A 22,767-nucleotide genomic window follows, 5' to 3' on the forward strand; every position below is an offset into this window, starting at 1 on the left:
GGCCCTGAGGTCCAAATGCCATTCTGCAGCAGCTGCAGTGTAATTAGTTGCTTGATTCACACTAAGGAGCTTACATACTAAGGGTTGAGCAAAAGAAAGCAGATTACAATTTGAGAAGTAGGATCTAGCTGGGTTGCAAACGCAAATGACAAACACAAGACTGCCTGGCATTAACGGCTGTATCAGAGAATTCCACGTGCCACGGTTTTACATCAGACAATTGAGTTCTTCCTCTGGCTGGAACTGACGGTGAATCGGTGGTTCGCGGTGTATAATCTGCCCCACTGAATGGGATTTGTACCAGAGGCTCTCAGTCCTCACAGATTGTCTCTAAGTCACATGCTCTTTTCTGTTACCTAGCAACAGTAAAGCTCAGGCAAAAGTTCCTGAAGAGAACTCCCAATCTGTGTGAGGAGGGCTTTGTGTTCAGCCTTTAAACTAATACTAAGTGGATTTTTTTTTCTTTTTGCTGTAATTTTTTTTAAAAAAAATTACATAATTGCTTTTTAAAAAATAAAACCATTGACATAAGTTCTAAAAAAAAATGATATTTTTGAATCCTCGTTTATTTTCTTGATGAAATTATCAATAAACTAACGGTTGTGTTTCCCTTCTGCGGTCCCTTTCGGAGCCATTTCAATCAAGCAGCAATTCTGCTGAGGCTCCTCTGCAGGATAAGTGACCTGCGGGAGAGCAACAAGTGCACTCTGCACATACTCAGCCAGCCATTCAGCTGGAAAAGTTGGAGAAAAACACAAGCAAATCAAACTCTTACCTTCAGCCTGGCACCATCTTACACAACACAAAAAGACGAGAAAGAGTCGAACTGTTCTTCTCCACATTGTGGCTGGTCCGTCCAGCTCCGCTGTGCAGATGGAGGAGCTGTTGGGACTCGGACTGGGATGCTGTTGCTTTCTTCAGTCTGTCTTTCTTGGCCCGCTGGTTGATGAAAAGGGGCGGACACAAAGGCCGAGACAGCCGCTCCCCCAGGCCAGCTTCAGCCCTCCAAATAAATCCCCTGGGCCCTGGAATGAGCATAATGCCATGCAGCTTCCTCCTGTGTGCCAGTGATTCCTCACTCGCAGCGGGCCGCCGCCGCTGTTTGTTTATGCTGCACTTGGGGACTGGGGGTGCTTGGCCAGATAATAATGATGGCAGAATTAAAGTGCAAATCAATGGAAAGTTTGAAAACAGGGCGATGGAGGTTCAAATTAGACGAAAACTTTCACCACACCACCCCTCCACCATCCCCGACCTGTGGTTGTGCTAAATTTTATACTTATAAAATAGTTCGCTACGAGAAATATGCGCTTTTATCGGTTATTTCTTAAATAATTGTTTTATATTTACCGAGTAAACAGGATATTTGTCATATGATGAGTTAAAATTCCAGTAAACTATTATTGCTAAATATTAAGCAGTACTGAGCCATTTTGGAAGAGTCACGTCTCACTCAGAGTTCGCGACTCAGCAAATATGTAACCAAATAAGATGTCAGCAAAATATAAAATTCTTTCTTATTTTCAAGCGTCACTCGCACCTTCAGCCGCGTCATATTAGAAGCTCAACATCGCCCCCTAGTGGCACAATAAGGGCGCCGCTGCTGGAAAACTGTTCACGATGCTTTATGGTGAAATGCGGGAATAAAAAGGCAGTTGTGTTTTATGCAAACCCGATTGTGAACTATTTTTCTGGCATGACGGGAGCTTCATGGAGACAGTCAGAAAACTACATTAAGATGAAGAGGAACAAGAAACGGCTTGGTCGTATTACGTATATTTGTGTTCATTTATTGATCAATGACAAGCAGCTCTCACTCAGATACCAAATTACAACAATGAGGTCAACTTTTACCCAGTTGTATTGAAAGGTAAGTGTGAATATAACTATGGGCATTGTGGGCAGAAATCCTTATTTCACATCAGGATCATCAATCAGTCCATGTTAATCTTAATCTTTCTCTTTTGTAATATGATAGGATATTGTCAGAACATAATATAAGTACTAATTCTAGTATACGTATATGTCAAAAACAATGTTTTGCCTTGGTTCCAGTAAATAACCTGCCTTATTAAAGGGGTTTGTGTGGACTTAGGACCTTATGCCCTGATTCTATTGAGCCTTTCTGGTCTGTGAGACTCTGGAACCAGCAGAGAGGTTCCGACAGGCCAAGGAGAATGTGACAAATACTCAGGCAAGGGAGGAGTCAGGAGAGGCCAGGGAAAATGGCCTCAAGACAGCTTTGAAAAGATTCTGGTCCACCATCTGGTGGTTCAGAAGACAGAAGCAGTACGACAAACACTGTATGGTGCTGATGGTGCATTTCTGGTCACGGCTTTGCCTGACAGGGAAATAATATCGAAAAAGTGTAAATATCAAAGAGTTAATACTGATCTTTCAAGGATCAAAGGACAGGGGAGTATGCCTTAAACCAACATACAAACATTACAAAACTGCTATACCACAGTCCAACTATAGAAATACAAAATACAACAGCATTATTGTTCAAGATTGGAGCGTTGTGAAGGATTACGGCTGTCATATTTACCAGTTTAAGACAATAAAACGTTTCTTATTGTGTCCTGGTTGACGCCCACTACCCCCCCACAATCTAATGAATCAGTGTGTTTCAGGCACACTAGCATCAGGAGAGACGCTTCATTGTCTTTCTGTGGACAATGCAGGGGAGAATCCACAGCTCGAGACCAATCCACAGACAGATCTGATCCCTCATGGGCCAGAAGATGAGCCCCACGAGTCGCTCCAGATAGCCATCGTGGACCTGGAGTGTCAACTGAGATACACCCAGAAAGAATTAGAGAGTGAGAAAAAGAGAACACAGACCTGCAAGGAGAGATTCATGGAACTGGCGAAGAACCACCGAGCAATTATTTTGTTCATGCATGAGTACAAAAAACAGAATGTCCAGTTAAAGGTGGAAAACAAGGAGCTACAATTGGAAAACAAAACACTCTTTTCGAAAAAAGTAGAGGAAAAGGAAGCGATAATCCAAAAACTGTTGCAAGAAAACGAACAGCTGAGAGAGCAGTACACAAATAAGGAAAAGGAATATCAGTAAGTTTCTTAATTATAAAGCCGTCGGTTATTTTAGTCATGATAACTTACAGTACAGTCCGCAGAAACAAAGATTTTAAATATTACTTTTTACATTGTCCTGATCTTTGGAATATCAAAGGTCAAAGTCCCTGTGGAACCAAAAGTTAATCATCTGTCCCCTGGCCCCTTGTAAACACGTCCTGAAAATTTCTTTAAACTTTCACAATCAGACAGATTAATGACGGATGTCACATAACCTTGTTAGAGGTAAAGATTATTCTTTACGTTTAGATTGAACATTTTCTTTCTATTTCAAGGGAGAACATTGCACATTCTCAGTCCAAAGCCGAGGAACAAGCAAACGAGCATCAAGCAAAAGAGGCTGGGCTACTCGCTCATTTAGAAAGCGCTCAGAATGAGCAGAGAAATGCGGTTCACAAGTGTAAAGGTGGATGGTTCACGTTTATTTTACACTGCATTCACCTCATACAAGCACTTTGTAATTACGGTGCTCTCGTCCCGACCAGAACTGGAGCTGAAGCTCCGAAACATGGAAGAAGAGCACGCTGTGAAAGAAGCTAACCTGAGAGAGACTGTTACACATCTGACCAAAGACAATGGCAGACTCTCGAATCTGTCAGTGGAAAGAATGCAAATGATCCAGGTAAAGGGAACTGATTTCTTACAGTTATCACATCACAGATCAACTCAGTGCTTCAGGTCTCTAAAAAAATCATCTCAAACCTCAGGAGAAAGACAAAGAAATCCAAAAGCTGGGGAAAAAATGGAAATATGAGAAGGAATGCCGAATGCAAGCAGAGGAAAGGTGATCCAAGCATTAAGAAAATACTGTTACTGTTGGAAGAAGGCAACTGTGTAAGTGATGAAACTGACTTCGCCCCCCCCCCCCCCAGGTTCCAAACAGAAGCAGAAGAAGTGAACGTAAATGATAAAGTCATGTCCCTCCAGGCTGCCCTCAATGAATCCACAGTGAAATATGCCACCTTCCAAAAGGTTTGCTACAATGTGCAACTTTTAAAACAGCATTCTTATAAATTAAGCTCATCAAAGTTGCCAACCAAGTCGACTGACTATTTTACAGGATTTTGAGGCCTTCAGAGAGCACAGCAACAAACTTCTCACTCAAGAAAGAGAGTTAAATAAGACACTTCGCCACTTGGCCCTCTAAACATCAGCAGTGGGCGATTTCTTTATTTTTTTCTTAAAATCAAAAACACTCACCACATATGTCCCCTCAGTGGTGGCTGAATATAACTGTATTCGATCTCACCTTTCTAGAACAAATCATTCCAATATGCCGTACAGATGAAGCCGGAGTACCTGGAGAGTTCTACACAGAAAGCTCATCTTATAAAGATAGTGTGTAAAAGTTTACAAATCAGTGTTAACATATGTAAAGGTGCCACCCTGTTATCAGTTATCCTTTTACTAAATGCACTTTTAGTTGTCGATAGACAACAAATTTCAACAAATACAAAAAATTATGCTTAATTTGACAGGTTAGTAGGAGGATGTAGGAGAAGCTGGAGCACCTCAGGGTTTGTGGATGTTGATTATCTTTGGAGGAACCTCTGGAAGCGTCTTGTTTCACCCTTGCTGCTTTCTGAAGCTCTCCACTCTCTCTTCAACCTCTTTCCTGTGATTCTTTTCTTCTCTTCCATCTTTGAAACTCTTCCTTTAGACATTTTTTTCCTGCCTGTGTGCTGGATTACAAATCTGCTTTTGCGTCCCACCCCGCTGATCATCCTTTTGAGTGATGACCTTTGCAGCCCTTGCTGCTTTTGGAGGGAGACGCTACTGTGCTTTATAATTCATGGATGCGTTACTCTGGAAGTTGTCATAGCCGATTTTTATCCATCACAAGCACCATCCTGGTGCTCCAACCACCTCCAAAGCTTGGACACTATGGGGTGCCTCCATCATGCCCACATTGACCAGCAGAGGGCAGAAAAGGCGCATAAAACCATCTCTGTCGCTGACTCCTTAAAGCAGGTTGTTGTTATGGTCTAATTTAGGGTATCCACTGTCTGGGCTTCCTTCCTTTAGCAAACAAACATTTAATTTTAAAATATGTTTGTTTGTTTGTTTTCAAATAAACTGCATTTTATATAATTCATCTTGTTTGACTTTGCATTTTCTGCAGTTATTCCATTAATTAAACATTTCACCACACAAATCCTAAAGCCAGAAATGCTGTCGTAACATGCATTAACACCAGGCTTACCATTCATCTTATAGCAAGCAGGTGGGTTCATTTTTGAGAAGCATATCATTCAGTGCAGCATTCCTTTGTGTCAGGACTTCTCCCCTAATTACTTCTTGCCTGAAGCGTTGTAATACAAAGCCTCCTCGTTTCGAGCATGGCAGACATAGTCACAAATCCTCAGCCATGTCTGCACAGGACTAGTCCATCTTAAAATCACACCAGGAGGAGTCTGTTGAAAGGTCACCTCTGGCAGTCAGTGGTCATTTGGGCTTTTTCCAAGAGTCTGAAAAGTTAGTCCTTTAGTTTTATCATCCAGATACGTCTCATGTTTCTCCAAGATGAAGTTCAATGAATTTAAAATGAGGAGAAACAAATCAAAGTAGCTAATATTCATCTGTGAAGCGTCACCTAGAGTGCACTATTTTAGTACTTGAATCTGACAGTAAAGACTATTTTTATTGGTTTTGTTTATTTTTCTTTAGCAATGCTTTATTTGTTGCTGCTTTACAAAACTGTAGAAGAGTCGTTTTACATTTCTTGCATCAAGACAATTTGCTATTGACTTTTTTTGAAGTCAAAAGTCCTATTTTTAAGTGTGCAAAGGCTGCATTTTTAAAGGGATCCAATCCAGCACCCCTTGTTAGTTAGACCTTATGCTTGCACTTTATATCCATGTGAAAATGATACATTATTTAATGAATCAGATTTTGTTAATTTATGCTATTTAATTCCCATATCAGAACTACGATAGTTTCAATTTTTCAGTGCGTTGTTGCTCCACTGATGTAGCTCTGTACCTACCCTCGGGGCAGCGTGCGTGTGTGTATGTGTGTGTGTGTGTGTGTGTGTGTGTCTGCAGGATGTGCTCTCCTGTTGACTCCTTATAAAAGAGGAGCGAGGGTTGGGGGATCACTTGCTCCTCTCCTCACTATGACTGACGCTGCTCCTCCTGCATGTTCAGCCTTCTGAGTGCACCACGGCGGGCAGGTCGAACCTCTGCTGCCTCTCTTCAATCTGCTTTTTTCAGGCTGCAGGCAAAACTGAACGGTGAAATCTGACAGCGCTGCATTCAGGGATTGTGAGTCGGTACCAGGATCATCTTTTAAAACTAATCAAAACACTGCTTGGACCTAAGAACTGGAGAAAAGTGATCTGTTTGGTTTTTTCTCTCATAGTTTGGATCAGAATGCTCTCCTGCACGTGGGTGCTGCTGGTCACAGGACTGAGCTGCGTCTGGACACAACACACTTTGGAAGAGAAGAAACCTGTGAACAAAGTTCTGAGTGCAGGAACTCATGGTAGGCAAGGTAAGAAGATTAATATTGTTTGAGGTTGTCTCCTGATAATTCAACAAAATCAACTAATACGCCTGAAGTTCTTCATGCCTCACCATTCAAATGAACTTTAATGAAGAAAAATAATTAGAATAATTGGTAAATTGGTAGCGTTTCTCAAGATCTTCCCTAGAGTGCTGTTTTAATTGCGTAAAGATTTTGGCTGGCAAGAGATTATTATTTCAATTATCCATAGAGCTGTTAAAAGCATAAAGTTTAATCATTCCTTTGTGACACATGTAGTCTTCATCATGTATATTTCTTATCAAATCCCTTATCTGTCTTGGTTTTATTGTCAGCCAACAGTGACTGTTGTGTTCTTGTGGTAAATAAGAATCAAATGAAGGAGACTAATATTTCATTAGTTGTTAGCTAATGAAATATTAGTTTTGTTGCCGGTAGAACGACCTTTATCTAGTTCTTTTCTGCACACAGCTCAGCTACATGAGGAGTGTGGTCTTGAGATCTCCTTCCTGTTGGACAGCTCTGAGAGCGCAAAGGACAACCATGAGCAGGAGAAACAGTTTGTCATGAAGGTGGTGGACAGACTCCAGGGGAAAAAGCTGCACACAGGCCGCAGCCTGAACCTGAGGGTGGCTCTGTTGCAGTACAGCAGTCACGTCATCACGGAGCAAACCTTTAAGGACTGGAGGGGCACGGAGAACTTCAAGGCTCGTGTAACTCCCATCATCTACATCGGGCACGGCACCTACACCACCTACGCCATCACCAACATGACCAAGATCTACCGGGAGGAGTCCAGTCCGGGCAGCATCAGAGTGGCCGTGCTGCTCACAGATGGCATTTCCCACCCGAGGAATCCGGATATTTTCTCTGCTGTGGCGGAAGCGAAAAACCAGGGCATCAAATTCTTCACCCTGGGCATCACCCGCGCAGCCAACGAGCCCACCAACATAGCCCAGCTCCGTCTTCTCTCCAGCTCCCCGGCCTCCCGCTTCCTCCATAACCTGCAGGATGAAGACATTGTGGAGAAAATAGTCGCGGAGATTGTGAGTATGAGACCAGTCAGTCAGCAGCCAGCACTGAGCTGAAAGGTGATGCGTTGGCTTTGAAGGAGGAGGACAGGCGTGTTCAGGTATCTGTGCAGATGGAATGATGAAAATGCTTTTCTGGAACAAGTAAAAGAATGTTTGTGTGGATAGACAGTGTCCTAGCATTGCCGCAAGGCTACAAGAACAAAGAGAGACTCCTTCATCATCACTTTAATCTCAGTTTAGCACTGATGTATTAACAGCTGGAGCTGTCACTGATGACACCGAATCATTGTGATTAGAACTCAAGATTAGAACCCATCTCAGGTGATGCGTTCAGTGTTGTGTTACTGTTGCTTCTAGGATGCAGCGTTGTAATAATGTTGACGTTCATCTTCGCCACTGTTTTTAAAAAAAAATCAAACTATAAACTACAAATGAGCTCTGCTGGACACTGATCCATCTTCCTGTGCTTTACAGACCAGTTTGGCTGATCAAGGAGTAAGTCTGATCATAACTAAATCATTTTGACATTTCTGAATGTGTGTCATCAAGTGAAAGTTCCTGCTTCATCCTTTTCTTACTATCCATATTATCTTTTTTGAAGTGCCCGTTGGCTCAGAAATGTGCTTGTGAGAAAGGAGAACGGGGCCTAAGTGGGCCTGCGGTGAGTACATTATTTAACCCCACACAGATTCTCCCACATCCATCTACTGTATTTGTTATTCAAATGTGTGTTGGCAGTTTTGGTGGGACAGAATCCAGAAAGACATATTTTACCCACAGTGCTCTGTCGTTTCACTAAAGTTTTGATACTTTCTATTTTTACTGCCTTGTGGGTATTTGCACAAGTTAACAGTTAGGTGATCTTGTCCAACATTCTCTAAGTAAGTCCATGGCAACACGTCAGAGTTGACGACCTGCAGCGTTCTTTTCTCGGCTAACTATGTTTGTCGTGTCCAGACTCATGCGTTCATTGTGCATTTTTCATTTTGCCTAATTTGTCCACCATGGAAACCTCTGTTGACCTATAAAACCTGACCTTTGACCCCTGCAAATCTGAGCTGGAGCCCTGCGGTCAGCTATCTGCTCAAGTAGCACCAGACAAGGATCATGTTTTCTCTCACCTTGAACCTTTACCTCTGCACTCTGGTGCAGATGACAGACAGATAACACAATGTCCAGCAGCGTGACAGGTCATCACTTTGACAAACAGCTGCACAGTCATTATCCAGGTGCTTTTTCCCCTGAGAAATTCTTCACATTCTTGCACCCAGACTAAGAGCTTAGAATAATTGCCCTTATTAGTTTAATAGTCAAAAACTAGCAATTTCCATTGGCTAGCCACTGGCTCATGCTATCCAGGTGCAACTTAGACCATGACCTCTGGTCCTGCTCCCAGGACTCCGCATGACACCTGTGCTGGTAACTTTCACCATCATATATCACTCTTTTAGACATTAGACATTTTGCCTGTTAGTATTTCTCAAACTTAAAAGATACAGTTAGAGAAAAAATGGGAAGGTGATGGTGATAGAGAATTATAACATTTTCAGTCTGATTTTCTTAAATTCTTCAGGGCAAAAAAGGTCGGCCTGGAGAGGACGGAGCTCCAGGTGTTAAAGGGGAAAAGGTGTGTAGAATCTATTAAGTCAAGAGAATTATTAAAGTCCTTTTAAAAAAAAAAAACTCAGACTATCCTCTTCTTTTAGGGAGAATATGGAATAAGTGGTCTACCTGGACAAGAGGGTCCTGAGGTAGGTGCCAATTTTGTGACCAGGTCTTATTTATTTAATTTGCAGTCTGTTGACACAGGATTTCCTTAATTTGACTTTCAGGGTAAACCAGGTTACAAGGGAGAGAAGGTACGTGCTTTAGAATAAAGGAAATAACATTCTGTCTCGTAGATATCATTTTTTGGAATCTGTGCAAATGTTTTGCACGCAGGGAGAGAGAGGTGAGTGTGGTACTCCAGGAGTAAAAGGAGCCGCGGTAAGGCATCTTATAAACGTCCCACAATATCCATAGTTCAATTTTAACAACTTCCTGTTCACACTGCATCATAATACTAAATGATGTTTTTTGTTTATCTCACTGTCAAAAACTTCAGGGTCCTGTTGGTTTAGTCGGAACGAGGGGACCTCGGGGTTTGCAGGTCAGGGCTTTTTAACTGACAATATTCAGTTTATTGTATTTGTTCTGTTGCTCTTTAAAAATTCAAGTTTGGGTTCCCACAACATCATTGGCCCATTAGTTTCAAAAATGATTGTGCATCAACTGAAACTAATTCTTTTAAAAATATGTCATCAAATTGGTAAATTTTAAACAATGAGACTGAAACAAAACTTTAAAAAATTATCAAGAAACACGTCATTGGCATCATTTTCATTCTTCTTTTGTTATTACTGGTGTGTCCCCAGCTTGGCCCTACTGGACCTTGGACTTGTATGTTTAGATAATTGTTAATGCAAATAAAAGTGTATTAATATTGGCACTACTTTACTTTTTTTTTCTTTTTTTTTAAAAAGGCTGTTCATTGTTTTTGTTTAGGGGTTACCAGGACCACCAGGGGACATTGGACCTGAGGGAATTCAGGGAAAGCAGGTCAGCCCCTTTTTAAGAACATTTACCTGCCTCATCGAGCACATCTGCTGTGACCTATACGTTTCCTGAGAAGGCTGGTTTGAACAGGAGTTTGGAGCTTTATTTGTCTGGTAATAGACCACTGTTTGAACCTCTGGCTGTAAGCCACACTCACCCCATCATTATGGGATCCTCCTGATGAAACATCAGGGAGAAATAAGCTCTGTATACTGTTTTTAAATATAAAACACTGCCTACGGCGGCACCAGCTCCTCCAGGTAATAACATTTGGGGACTATGTGATATCATTTTCAAAATTAAGGATTACATCACTGAAACATTGGTTTTACAGTGGAGTGTGTGTGTGTGTGTGTGTGTGTGTGTGTGTGTGTGTGTGTGTGTGTGTGGTGTGTGTGTGTGGTGTGTGTGTGTGTGTGTGTTTCCTGTGAAGGAATGGTAACCTGTCCCGGATGTCTTCCTCCCAGTGATTTCTGGGTTTTAAGACTCCAGCAACCACAGCTTATTAATTAGCAAATGTTGATATAGATTTCGAGAAGTTTCTAATTTTTCTAATCAGGTGATTACTAATTAGATTCTGTCACTACTGTAAAGCTTTAAATGCAAACAAAGTGAAGATTCCATTTATCAGCAACTCAAGCTGCTTCCAACGTCTTTGTTGGTGTCAGACATGGTTGTTTGGGTTGTCTTGCTTTTGCTACATAACTGAAGCTGAAGTTTATCTTGTATCTGTCCCAACCTGCCTGAAGAGATCAAATATCTCCCACAATGCACTCCAGTTATCACACACAACATCTGTGCATACATAACAAATGCCAAACGTTGCTTCCAGCTTCAAAAGGGCGTCTGTATAGAATGGTGAAAATGAAGAGCCAAGTGAAAGAAGTGTGTGTTGAGTGTTATCGTGTGTGTGATCACAGGGCGAACGTGGCCCAACTGGCCCTCCAGGAATTCAGGGGGAAACTGGAATTGGACGTCCTGGTCCAAAGGTAAATACTGTAGAGTTGTCCTCTGAATATTTCTGTTGTCCATCAGTGTGTTTGCTCTCTCCATTTCTTTGGTTTGGTTTGGTTTAATTGTCTCACTACAAAATATGCAGGGTGACATTGGATTCCAAGGTCAGCCCGGTCCCCCCGGTCCTCGTGGAATAGGTGAACTAGGTCCTCCTGTAAGTTAAATGGGTTTTTTCTGTGATGATCTTTTGTTGACCACACACAGTGTCTTTAACATGAGCACTGCTTTGACACTCTTTAAAGGGTCCTCAAGGGCCGCAAGGTGTCCAAGGCAGTAAAGGACCCACTGGTGAAGGTCTGCCTGGACCAAAGGTACATTTAGCATAAAGACCCCTTAAATATGAGGTTAGAACCACAACATAGACCCGTAAAGCCCACTCTCCCTTGTTCATCATGCATGCTCTCTACCCTTAACATGTGCTGCAACATGCCATGCATGACATCCATTTTAAACGCGTACAAATACTCCATTTCAAAGTGGATTGCTGGGATTGCAGGACACTCATATAGAGAATGTAAGTGAGAGAAAGTCGGAGAAAATCTATTCAACAACATGACCCCAAAGAAAAAAAGTAATAAAAAATATCATGAACATGTCAAGAAACCGAACCGGAAGGAACAGACGCCGGTGGCATATTTTTACAGTTGTGTAAGTCTTAATCTGAAGTTTGATCAAGAAAACCTCAGAGAAAAATGACTTCAAGCAACAACACATCTGCATTTCCTCTGCTTACATACACATGTTCCTCTACTGAATTTATAATAAATCACAAGAAGGAAACATGAGCCAACACGCTCTCCTTTCAATTCTCTGTACTAAAAACAGTGCCGACTTGGCAGTGAATCAACAAGTAGCTCTGATGTACCTGGTAGGAATGAACTATTTTACTCCACAGGGGGATCGGGGGCTCCCTGGACCGAGGGGGCCGAGGGGACAACAAGGAGTGGGAATTAAAGGAGATAAGGTGGGCTGCACATACTATATATTTAGATGCACTTTGATATTAAATTAAATGGCAGAAGTTACCGTATGAGGGCATTAATGACACTTGTAACATGGCCAATGTAATCAAAACCAATCTGTTCCATTTTCAGGGGGACTTTGGGCCTCCTGGTTTTCCAGGGCCAACTGGGCCAACAGGAGTTGGGATACAAGGAGAAAAGGTCAGCGTCATGTCTTTAGATATGATTTTTTTCCACATTGGTGCTATATAGAGATACAGTATGTTAACCAGACTCCAGATATGAAACCCTCCTGATATTTATAATGTCCAGGGAGTTGAGGGTCCAAGAGGGCCACCAGGAGTCAGAGGACTTCCAGGCGAAGGTCTTCCTGGTCCTAAGGTTTGTTCATATACTTGTCATATGAAATGCAAAACAGCATATCAGTGAGGAATGATAAAACCGATTCTGAAAATATTATCCTATAGCATTTTAACACTTTTATATCAGGCAGAATTCATTGTCATTAATGGAAAGTCCTCCATCATTGTTCCATTGACAACTCCATATTAAGTCTTCAACTCTACATTCTTAGAGAGATTTAATATTTTTTATGATTCCATGTTCAAGAGATCTATTTCGACTATTTTAAGGCCAACTTCAGAAGCACACCAGTGCTTGTGAAACCTGAGGAAAGTACTGGTGCGCACCAGACGTGAAGGACGCAGGTGACCCAGGAGCAAATTTTCACTCCAGGAGTGGGAGGGTTTTTAGATGATGGTTGTGGACTTCTTGATGTCCTGATGATGAAAATAAGGGAAACATACATGGGGATACAAAACCTCAGTATTATGCGCATTGTTTCCCAGGGAGGTTTCAGGAGGTGCATCAGTCCATTGCCTCCAACATGTACTGGATTTATCATATAGTTTTATATGTATTGTATTGTATTATATGTTTTATATGAGTTGTATATATATTTATATTTATATGAACTAACTGAATGTGCATGAATGGATGGACTGAAGTTGCTATCATGCTCTAATAATAAAACTAATCTACAAATGTCAAACGTGCTGTTGTTTTCTCCAGGGAGATCAAGGTTTACCAGGAGAGCAAGGAGCTCCAGGAGATAGGGGTATTGGTGAAGCCGGTCAAAAGGTTCGGACACTGCGTCAAGTCAAACTTGTCAATTCAAATAATTGAATTTTATATTGATGTATGAAATATACAAATACACAATCAAATAAACACTATAACAATTACAGGGAGAACCTGGGTCAGCTGGAATCGGAGGCCTCCCTGGTCTTCCAGGAGAGGATGGAGCACCAGGGCAGAAGGCAAATCTAATTTTGTTTGGGGAAAAGCTTATTTAGTAGATCAAATAATTAAGTATCTATTTTATTCTTTTAATTACAACATCTTTGCTAGGGGGAGCCTGGTTTGCCTGGCTTAAGGGGAACCGAGGGAGCTCAAGGAATTGGTACTCAAGGGGAAAAGGTAAAATAGAACCTTCTTTGTGTTTATCTGCTAAATATTAATCCTGCAACTTTTTTTTTTGTAATCAGGGTGACCAGGGTCAAAGGGGCATCCGTGGATTACATGGGCCTCCTGGAATCCCAGGACCCTCTGGTCCAAAGGCAAGTAACCATATATTCTGCTATAATGAGCTTTATTTTTAACTCACTTAATTCCAAAAATAAGAGTTGTCCAGCTTGTTTAAAGCACAGGTATTTTCAAAATGAAGTTATGCATGAATTGGGTGCACAGAGTAACTTACCCGCTCTCAACATGCAGGGTGAACGTGGGATACCAGGCCAGCAGGGCGTGCAGGGACAGCCAGGAAGGTCCATACCTGGTCCAAAGGTGGATAAAATAAAATCACATCATCAAACTGAGATGAAAAAGATATTATGTAGAAGGCAGCAGCAAAAAAGTTAGACCAAGTTTGTGTCTTGTAATGTAGGGAATAAAAATTGCAAATACTTTTCTTTTCACAAGGGTGATGTTGGGGCTTCTGGTCCCCCTGGTCCAATTGGGGAGACAGGCCATGGATTACCTGGTCCAAAGGTAACACATTAAAAGACTGTGGCTGCGGTGTTGCAGGTAGAAATGCCCTCTGACACCACTGAAGCATCATCTTTGAAATGTCTGCAAAACTGAAAACTCACCTGCACCATGTGCACTATTGAATCGAGAGAGTTTTGGAACATGTAATAATGCTGCATTTCTAATCTGTCAAATGTTGTTCTGACGCTCCCTTTTATAAAAACAGGGTGATCATGGTCATCCAGGTTTACCAGGACCATATGGTCCCAAAGGTGAAGGTCTTCCTGGCCCTATGGTTTGTGTCACCATTATCTCACAGTTATTGAAGTTCTGTAACTCCTTTAGTGAATTATCTTTACGTCAGAATCGTCTTTCTCTCACTCTTAGGGTCCTACTGGTTTGCCAGGTTTACCAGGTGAGCCCGGTCCTGAAGGAATTGGAGTTCCTGGTCCGAAGGTTTGTGTTTGGACATTTATTGACTTCTCACGTTCATACTGCTTGTCTTTCTGTACATTTTTATACTGTAGTGTATTTTTAGGGTGATATTGGCTTCAGAGGATTGCCAGGATTGCCTGGACCACCTGGGGAGGGCATTCAAGGACCACCTGTAAGAAATTTAAATAGCTTCATATCACTACTTGTAAAGTCTTACTTATAACTCTGATTAAAGCACAGATAATAATATACCATGTGTAAAGGACTGTAATGTGCATTGACTGAGTCCATAAATTTTGGTCTGATTGTTTTAATATTTGTCTTAAGGGTAATATTGGAAGACCAGGGCCTCCTGGTCCAAGGGGACCACAAGGAGATGGTATTCAAGGCCCAAAGGTAAAAGTAACGGCTGATGTTGACTCACTGACACATTTGACACTAGATACGTATAATCAGTATTTATGGACAATCACAGTTTTCTTGTTCACGGCGTGTAAACGTGAAGCAATGTGACGTTTCTAATTTATGCTTGTTCATTAAACAATAAACCTACCCGACAAACTAGCTGCAGGACAAGCTATAATCACAATTTATGATCTAGACAGGGTGCAACACTCCAGTGTGAGTCACTAAAATAAAGTCTAATTTTAGGGTGAGCCAGGATCTCAGGGTATGACAGGTCCCAGAGGGCCGCCGGGAGATGGACTCCCTGGAGCTAAGGTGACAGATTTACATGTTTCCGAAACTTTTATAGACACAAGATTAACTGAACTAACATTGAAGGATAAGTGATGCATCTCTTGTTTTAGGGTGATCGGGGATTAACTGGTGAAAAGGGGGGAAAAGGTGGAAAAGGAGACCTGGGAGATTCTGGAGTGCCTGGTGAAGCAGTAAGCAAAATAAGGGGAAGGGGGGGGATCTATGAAATGATCCTATTGTGAATGCTACCTCAAATATTCAAATTATTAATATTTTAGGGAAGGCCGGGAGCAAAAGGAGATCCAGGTCTCACCGTAAGACTGCCAACCAACTAATTCAGTTTAATTGTTTTCAATATTAATCTAGAAGAATGATTTGGCATTGTCATATTTGTCATATTTCACAGAGAGAGGACATCATTAAGCTCATTAAAGAAATCTGTGGTAAGAACATTTATTGGTTCAACCATTTATGCAACCTTAAAGTTGATTAAATGGTTGATTTGGTCACATGACTCATAATTAAAATGATCGTTTTACAGGATGTGGCATCAAATGCAAAGAAAGACCGATGGAGCTGGTGTTCGTCATTGACAGCTCAGAGAGTGTTGGTCCAGAGAATTTTGAAATCATCAAGGACTTTGTCATCAGGCTGGTGGACCGCACCACAGTTGGACGTAACGCCACCAGAATTGGACTAGTCCTCTACAGTCTGGATGTCCATTTAGAGTTCAACTTGGCTCGTTACGCGACCAAGCAGGACATCAGGCACGCCATCAGAAAAATCCCTTATATGGGCGAGGGCACCTACACTGGCACGGCAATCAGGAAGGCAACTCAGGAGGCTTTCTTAAACGCTCGGCGTGGAGTCAGTAAAGTGGCTATTGTCATCACAGATGGTCAGACAGACAAACGAGAGCCAGTCAAGCTGGACCTGGCTGTGAGAGAAGCCCACGCTGCAAACATTGAGATGTATGCCCTGGGCATTGTCAACGCTTCGGATCCCACACAGGCCGAGTTCCTGCAGGAACTCAACCTCATCGCCTCTGACCCTGACGATGAACACATGTACCTCATCGATGACTTCAATACTCTACCAGGTGATACGTTAGGTTGTGACTGCCATATCTCTATCAAATATGGCTGAGATGTATTTAAAAAAAGTTTTCTCTTCCCTTAAACCCCTGGTTTCTGTCTTCTCAGCACTGGAATCTAAATTGGTCAGCCAGTTCTGTGAGGATGAAAATGGAGCCCTGATTTACAACCACATAACAAATGGACACTGGAACGGCAACAGTGGACATGGGGACAGTGTTGGTGACAATAATGGCCAGAACAGTAACAGCAACAGAGGATTTGGAAAGAGTGGGATCAGTTCCAGCGATAAAGAGGAGATCCAAAATCGGAGACGCCACAACAGCCGAAACCGTGGAGATACTTTCACACTGCCCATAAGTGCCGATCCTCTTCCTGTGCAGGTCAGCACAAGAAATGTAAATTAGCCAGTGACAGCATTTTTTATAGTGTTGACAAATATTTTTGTGTTCATGTTCCTGTAGGTGGAGGAGGAGGATGAAGGTGAAGATTTAGACATTAGAGCCCAAGCCCGCATCAGTAGTATTGCAACATTAATTAACAAAACATCTGTAGTATCTGTCAGAGAAGGCTCCATCTCTAATGATGTGGTTTTATCATCTCCATCATCTTCATCTAACACTTCAACCTCATCTGCATCAACTTTATCTTTAAACTCTAACAAGTTACAGTCAACAGTCCTACCACAAGGTGAGTAACGCAGGCGTGCACTCCAAGGATTTTCTGTCTGTCTGTCTGTCTGTCTGTCTGAGGGTTTTGGTTAGATTTCTGCAAGATTTCCCTGACATTTTGATGGGCAAATCTTAGGGTTGGATAAAAGTGGACAAGTTATTTTAAATGTTAGGGTGATCTACCGATGCACCAAACTAATTCAAGCAAACTAAAGAAAAAAAAAGGAAACAAAAGACAACAGCATACGGTATATTCTTTACATATTCAGACTCTCTATGCTGAAAGAAGTTGGAAGCCATAGAGACATGTCCAAACCCAGGCCTCAAGGGCCACAATCCAGCCTGGTTTTCTGTCCTACCAGGCTGAAAATGCATTACGGGGATTAGAAAACCCAGATGGATTGCGGCCCTCGAGGACTGGGTTTGGACATGCCTGCAAGAATGCATTGAACTGCCTCAATTTCAGAGTTCTGTACAGGGCAATACAGTTATATAAATACAAAAATTAATGGACAGCAAAAGAACTCCGTTAAAGTTAGACAACGCCCTCTGGTGGTACAATTATAGGCCACATTATTTTCTCAATTTATTTTACTTAAGGTTATTTTTATCATTAATTTAGTCAGTTTCAGGTCATTTGAATGTTTTTTCCTGCTTTCAGTTGTCAAATTTACCGTACAAAAATGTCTCTTTCAGAGGTTTCTCCCCTTGATCCACGCTGTAGTCTGAGTTTGAATCAAGGTCCCTGTCGAAACTACACCATCCACTGGTACTATGACAAGCAGGCCAACTCCTGCGCACAGTTTTGGTACGGAGGCTGTGGAGGAAATGATAATCGTTATGAAACGGAGGAAGAATGCAAGAAAACCTGTGTAGTAAGCCTTCGCAGAGGAGGTGATTCAGTTTTAAAAATCCATATTATTATTTTTAGTTGATTTATTCTGAATACTAAATTACTTTGTTCTCCACAGGATAAAAGGAGAATTCGATTATGGACCTTCGATCTGTCTTTAAAATTATGTCATTTGAATGTTTCTGTTTTTTGTTTTTTTTCCTGACTGCTATGTCCCCTTTGGGGTCACAGGGATGCTTATCCCAGCTGCACAAGGGCAGAGGCTGGGTACATCCCTGAATAAGTTGCCAGCTCATTGCAGGGCCCTATGTAAGCATTTGGGTACTTTGCTCAAGTGTACCTTGACGCTCTGAAGGTGTTCAGTCTTCTCCCCTACTACCAGAACAACCGCAACTGGGCTTGAACCATGAACCCTCCATTTCTCTGCCCAGCTCAGTCTCCAACAAACTGAGCTACCACTGCCGTGATTTATATGTTTAAAAAAATATATCCTCAGGGTACTGGATCCTAGTCCTGGATTTAGAACAACTACACTGGAAACCTTGCCTGTAAATATATTTTATACTTGTACAACCTATCAGATTGATTTTCTGATTCCAAGCAGCTGACAGCTATGATATAATTGTATACTTCAAATTGACATATATTTTCAAAAAAGCGTTTATTATTTTGTGATGATGATGTTTTGCAGTGTTGATTTATGTTACCACTGGCAGCTGTAATATACTGTCTCAAAGGGCTACTTTTGTCTTGTGTGAGGATGCTGCAGTCCATCCATTAAAGGTCTGTTCATGTGGGCAGTATGTATGTATCTCTGTTATGGATAATTCGGTCTATAATAAAATTTAAAATAAAGGTACTTTCTCATTTATATCAATCTTCTGTTTTTGTTGTGATACTGAAAACAATTGGTTGTTATATTATTTGTTTGTTATATTTTAAAAATGTATTTTAAAATTTCCATGACATTAATCCACATTTTGAAATGTGACAAATTTACAGATGGAAACCAGCAAGTTCTGATATTCAGTGTATTGCTAATATGCTTTACAACTTGCTTTGCTTAATTTGCTTTAGGAATTCTAAAACAGTTAGCTGCTTGTTTAAGCGTTGTTTACGGCAGTTGTCATTACAGTTCATTGTAGGATGATCCATTCACAGTTGTTGGACACCAATTTTAGAAGACGAATGACGAAGACAAATTTAGCCCTTTTGTCCCTTCTTGCTTGCCTTCTGTTGCCTGGGTGATTGTGACGCTACTAAAGCTGAGATTAGCGACCGAAGGAAGGGGAATAACCGGACAAATAAACCTTATTTACTTTGCTACAATCAGCAATGGCATCTGTTTTAGATGCTCTCTGGGAAGACAGAGAAGTCAGATTCGACATAACAGCACCGTGAGTTACATCACTAAAATGTTTGTTTTATAATTCCCAAGATAACGTTAGCTTAGCTATGCTAATATGTATAAAAAAGATAACCTCATATAAACTGACGATTGCTTACTTATAAATACTCATCTAAACCATGTACCAAAAACAGATCTACTTTTTCTCATGAAATATATATATTTTTATGTAGCCACATGAGATGCATGAGCATTAACTCTGTATTAGCTTCTAGTCTTATATTTTATTGTTTATAACTGAATCATTGATTATTCTGTCTTCAAAACAGGCAAATGAAGACACGTCCAGGAGAAACACTGATAGATTGTTTGGACTCTATAGAAGACACGAAAGGAAACAACGGAGACCGAGGTAACGCAGAGTGCATTTGAACTGCTCTGGCTCACATTTCCCCACTTATGATTATGCCAATTTATTTCAGGTCGACTTTTGGTAACAAACCTGAGAATCATTTGGCATTCTTTGGCCTTACCAAGAGTGAACTTATGTAAGTCCCTGAATGCTTCTGGCATCTCTTGATGTATTATAAGATTAGTTTGATGGATAGTAGCACATGTGTTTAGAGCCAGATTGCATCAAGTAAAACTAAAAAATAGAACATGTCTGCAAGAACATGTAGTTGAAATACTTTGTAAGAATTGGATGCAATTACATGTCAAAATGATTGGAATGTGAACATGAAATGAAATGTAAATATGATTTTTCCAGCTGTTGGTTACAACTCCATCATTAACATCACAACAAGAACAGCAAACTCAGTAAGTACCGTAAGCTTCTGCAACATTGGATTATTCTGATACACCTAACCTACAGCTCCTATTCTGTGGACGATGGAAACATTTAAAAAAGATTTAATTTATAAAATAGATACTCTTTTCCAGAAACTCAGAGGACAAACTGAAGCGCTCTACATCTTAACAAAATCCAACAACACCAGATTTGAATTCATCTTCACAAACGTGGTTCCGGGAAGTCCACGACTTTTTACATCTGTCATTGCAGTCCACAGGTAACCAAGATAACATATTTCATGATTTCATTGTAGTTCAATATTTTTAAATAATGTTGTTGTGTTTGTTTTTAGGGCCTATGAAACATCAAAGATGTACCGGGACTTGAAACTGCGAGCAGCCCTTATTCAAAATAGGCAGTTAAGACTCTTGCCCCGCGAGCAAGTGTATGATAAAATCAACGGTGTTTGGAATTTATCCAGTGATCAGGTATTGGTCCATGAAAGCCTTACCATTTTCCTCATGTACAGTGGTTTCTATGGGTTTAAATTCTAAAATATCTTCGTAGCACTAAAGTCCAGTCTATAGAATGTTCATGCTTCTCTCCCCCACTCTTGTTATGGCTTAATAAAAACACCAGTGTCAACTGTTTAAGTATTAACTGTTTAGTTTGTCGTAAGAGTTCATTCCCTCTTTTTAATTTTGAATTTGTGTCTTTTAGGGTAATCTTGGAACCTTTTTTATTACCAATGTTCGGATTGTGTGGCATGCCAACATGAATGAGAGCTTCAATGTCAGCATTCCCTATCTGCAGATTGTAAGTAAAATACTTAAAATGGGCTCATTTGGTATTGGAGGCCTTACAAAACAAACAATTAATGCAAGTTCTCTTGTAAATTAGCAGGACTCATCAGTTAACTGTAAATATAATACATAAAAAAATGCGTGATTTATATAGAATCTTTTTTGATATATTTCTTATGCTGCTTTTCTTCTCCAAAGTGGTCAATCAGAATAAGAGACTCAAAGTTTGGCTTGGCTTTGGTGATAGAAAGTTCACGTCAGGTAACCTCTGTCTCTTCTCTCACCTGAGCTGCTGACAGTCTTGGTCAAAGGACTGATGTGATTTCACATATATGTTTAGTTTCCTGCCTGCTTCAGTCCCTTGTACACAAATGTACGTCTCTTGTTTCAGAGTGGCGGCTACGTGCTTGGATTTAAGATTGACCCTGCAGAAAAGCTTCAGGATGCACTTAAGGAAATCAACTCTTTGCACAAAGTCTACTCTGCAAACCCCATTTTTGGAGTTGAATTTGAAATGGAAGAGAAGGTGAGCATCTGATTTTGAAGATGAACTCATCAAACAGCTCAACGCATAGATTTGAATGAGTCTTCTACGCTTCTTTTCTCATCTATTTTGATAACCGGAAAACCTCGTTGTCATAGTGCTGTTTTGTCCCAACACTATTTCCAGCCCAAGCCACTGGAAGAACTCACAGTTGAACAGCCCCCTGATGATGTGGAAATCGAGCCCGATGAGCAGACTGATGCTTTCACTGTGAGTCTGTTGGCCATTCATAAACTAATCACTTCTCTGGGGGTCACTGGTTCAGCTTTCAGACTCTCAGAATAGCTGTCTGCTCATGTCCTTTAGCATGGGCTAAAGCAGCAGGAAATTATGTTGCCTGGTGCTCATGTTTGTGGAGGGGGGTATTCAGTATACAACAATAGCCTGTTACATTATGTCCCCTTTGTTTTCCACAGGCTTACTTCGCCGATGGAAACAAGGTAAAGTCTCATGGTAAAATTCATCACAAGCGGTTATAGTAAATCATAAACTGTCACTTATTGTTTGCTTGCCTACGACCGTTCCAAAGCAACAAGACCGTGAGCCGGTTTTCTCGGAGGAGCTGGGCCTCGCCGTCGAAAAGTTGAAGGATGGTTTCACGCTTCAAGGCCTGTGGGAGGTTATGGGCTGACCGACATGAGACGATGGTTCAGCAGCACTCAGATCATGAGGGCGACAATATTTTTATTTATGTAAAAGTCATGTTTTAGACAAGTGCTAGCATTAAAGGTTTAAATGTATAAATACATTAAATAATACATTTTATTGCTGGGATATGTATTTGTATAAGAATTTTGTACTACATAAGATGTAAAATAAATTACATGTCATAGTACATTTTTTTATGTCAGTAGATGCATTCAAACAGGAATAAGGAAGAGTCATGAAAACCTGGGCATTATGAAACATTGTAAAGCTTTTAAGAAAAGAAAATGCTAATTTCCCTCTCTTTAATGTACAACAAATGCCAAGCAATCAGGAACTTATATACATTCTCTCTGACCCCCCAACCCTGATACAGTACGTCTCCTGTGTTTCATGAAGCGTCTCATGAGTTCACTAATTTGTAAGTGGAAAGAACACAATGATCCCTCGACTGTGTGCAAGTATTTAAAAAATCTAGAAAGAGGACAAACATCCCCTCCTGGGGCTTCAGCTGTTCACTCACTGTGGGGTCTCACACACAAACATCACTCTGCTCGGTGGGCTGGGATCTGCATATTGATGCCGTAGTAACCGAACCAAACACAGAAGTTGTGTTTTCCTTTTTTATCGATATTTCCTCATTTGTGTACCGGTAAGTAGTAGCTGA

The 22,767-nt window shown here is 41.0% G+C and overlaps 4 protein-coding genes across 12 annotated transcripts in view; 3 read left to right on the forward strand and 1 right to left on the reverse strand.

Annotated features, from left to right (window-relative positions):
- lrp2a (low density lipoprotein receptor-related protein 2a) overlaps window positions 1-1,038 on the reverse strand; it is a 38,198-nt gene extending 37,160 nt beyond the window's left edge. For all 6 annotated transcript variants that reach the window (XM_057035749.1, XM_057035739.1, XM_057035720.1 and 3 more), the window contains exon 1: window positions 776-1,038. In XM_057035749.1, the coding sequence (XP_056891729.1) occupies window positions 776-842 (67 nt within the window). In that variant the 5' untranslated portion in view covers window positions 843-1,038. The remainder of the gene's footprint in view (window positions 1-775) is intronic.
- Window positions 1,039-2,083: 1,045 nt separating this feature from the next.
- Window positions 2,084-5,194, forward strand: zgc:172182 (coiled-coil domain-containing protein 89). Its single transcript, XM_057045602.1, has 5 exons — window positions 2,084-3,075; window positions 3,499-3,721; window positions 3,807-3,883; window positions 3,972-4,071; window positions 4,160-5,194. Exons 1-5 carry the CDS (start codon window positions 2,615-2,617, stop codon window positions 4,244-4,246), a joined length of 948 nt encoding a protein of 315 aa, XP_056901582.1. The 5' UTR covers window positions 2,084-2,614; the 3' UTR covers window positions 4,247-5,194.
- A 959-nt stretch (window positions 5,195-6,153) lies between these two features.
- Window positions 6,154-18,838, forward strand: col28a2a (collagen, type XXVIII, alpha 2a). Of its 4 annotated transcripts, none has more exons than XM_057047629.1 (36): window positions 6,154-6,370; window positions 6,460-6,591; window positions 7,054-7,628; window positions 8,091-8,111; window positions 8,218-8,277; window positions 9,190-9,243; window positions 9,323-9,367; window positions 9,449-9,475; window positions 9,558-9,602; window positions 9,721-9,765; window positions 10,161-10,214; window positions 11,132-11,200; window positions 11,311-11,379; window positions 11,468-11,536; window positions 12,121-12,189; window positions 12,320-12,388; window positions 12,500-12,568; window positions 13,259-13,327; window positions 13,435-13,506; window positions 13,598-13,666; window positions 13,735-13,806; window positions 13,964-14,032; window positions 14,168-14,236; window positions 14,442-14,510; window positions 14,603-14,671; window positions 14,754-14,822; window positions 14,978-15,046; window positions 15,302-15,370; window positions 15,460-15,540; window positions 15,628-15,663; window positions 15,756-15,792; window positions 15,891-16,448; window positions 16,552-16,826; window positions 16,908-17,133; window positions 17,811-18,008; window positions 18,086-18,838. In XM_057047629.1, the coding sequence occupies exons 2-36, from the start codon at window positions 6,471-6,473 to the stop codon at window positions 18,088-18,090; spliced, it is 3,642 nt and encodes a 1,213-aa protein (XP_056903609.1). In that variant the 5' UTR covers window positions 6,154-6,370; window positions 6,460-6,470; the 3' UTR covers window positions 18,091-18,838. The 4 variants fall into 4 exon arrangements, with proteins under 4 accessions (XP_056903609.1, XP_056903617.1, XP_056903620.1 ...); XM_057047637.1 differs by having other exon boundaries at window positions 6,154-6,366; XM_057047640.1 differs by having other exon boundaries at window positions 6,154-6,362; window positions 6,460-6,582.
- A 263-nt stretch (window positions 18,839-19,101) lies between these two features.
- bbs5 (Bardet-Biedl syndrome 5) lies at window positions 19,102-22,229 on the forward strand. Its single transcript, XM_057035386.1, has 12 exons — window positions 19,102-19,364; window positions 19,645-19,727; window positions 19,798-19,863; window positions 20,085-20,134; window positions 20,258-20,385; window positions 20,461-20,596; window positions 20,829-20,924; window positions 21,110-21,172; window positions 21,303-21,437; window positions 21,582-21,665; window positions 21,872-21,895; window positions 21,985-22,229. Exons 1-12 carry the CDS (start codon window positions 19,303-19,305, stop codon window positions 22,084-22,086), a joined length of 1,029 nt encoding a protein of 342 aa, XP_056891366.1. The 5' UTR covers window positions 19,102-19,302; the 3' UTR covers window positions 22,087-22,229.
- The last annotated feature ends 538 nt before the right edge of the window (window positions 22,230-22,767 follow it).

Source organism: Takifugu flavidus, chromosome 1, assembly GCF_003711565.1.
Source record: "Takifugu flavidus isolate HTHZ2018 chromosome 1, ASM371156v2, whole genome shotgun sequence".
Classification (NCBI taxonomy): Eukaryota; Metazoa; Chordata; class Actinopteri; order Tetraodontiformes; family Tetraodontidae; genus Takifugu; species Takifugu flavidus.

Excerpts from the sequence above, each read along its gene's own strand:
- col28a2a (XM_057047629.1), top strand. The coding sequence starts at position 6,471 with ATGCTCTCCTGCACGTGGGTGCTGCTGGTCACAGGACTGAGCTGCGTC. Across the intron at positions 6,592-7,053 it reads AGGAACTCATGGTAGGCAAG|CTCAGCTACATGAGGAGTGT; the intron begins GTAAGAAGATTA and ends TTCTGCACACAG. Across the intron at positions 10,215-11,131 it reads AGGGAATTCAGGGAAAGCAG|GGCGAACGTGGCCCAACTGG; the intron begins GTCAGCCCCTTT and ends GTGTGATCACAG.
- bbs5 (XM_057035386.1), top strand. The coding sequence starts at position 19,303 with ATGGCATCTGTTTTAGATGCTCTCTGGGAAGACAGAGAAGTCAGATTC. Across the intron at positions 20,386-20,460 it reads TCTGTCATTGCAGTCCACAG|GGCCTATGAAACATCAAAGA; the intron begins GTAACCAAGATA and ends GTTTGTTTTTAG. Across the intron at positions 20,597-20,828 it reads GGAATTTATCCAGTGATCAG|GGTAATCTTGGAACCTTTTT; the intron begins GTATTGGTCCAT and ends TGTGTCTTTTAG.
- zgc:172182 (XM_057045602.1), top strand. The coding sequence starts at position 2,615 with ATGAATCAGTGTGTTTCAGGCACACTAGCATCAGGAGAGACGCTTCAT. Across the intron at positions 3,884-3,971 it reads CGAATGCAAGCAGAGGAAAG|GTTCCAAACAGAAGCAGAAG; the intron begins GTGATCCAAGCA and ends CCCCCCCCCCAG. Across the intron at positions 4,072-4,159 it reads AATATGCCACCTTCCAAAAG|GATTTTGAGGCCTTCAGAGA; the intron begins GTTTGCTACAAT and ends ACTATTTTACAG.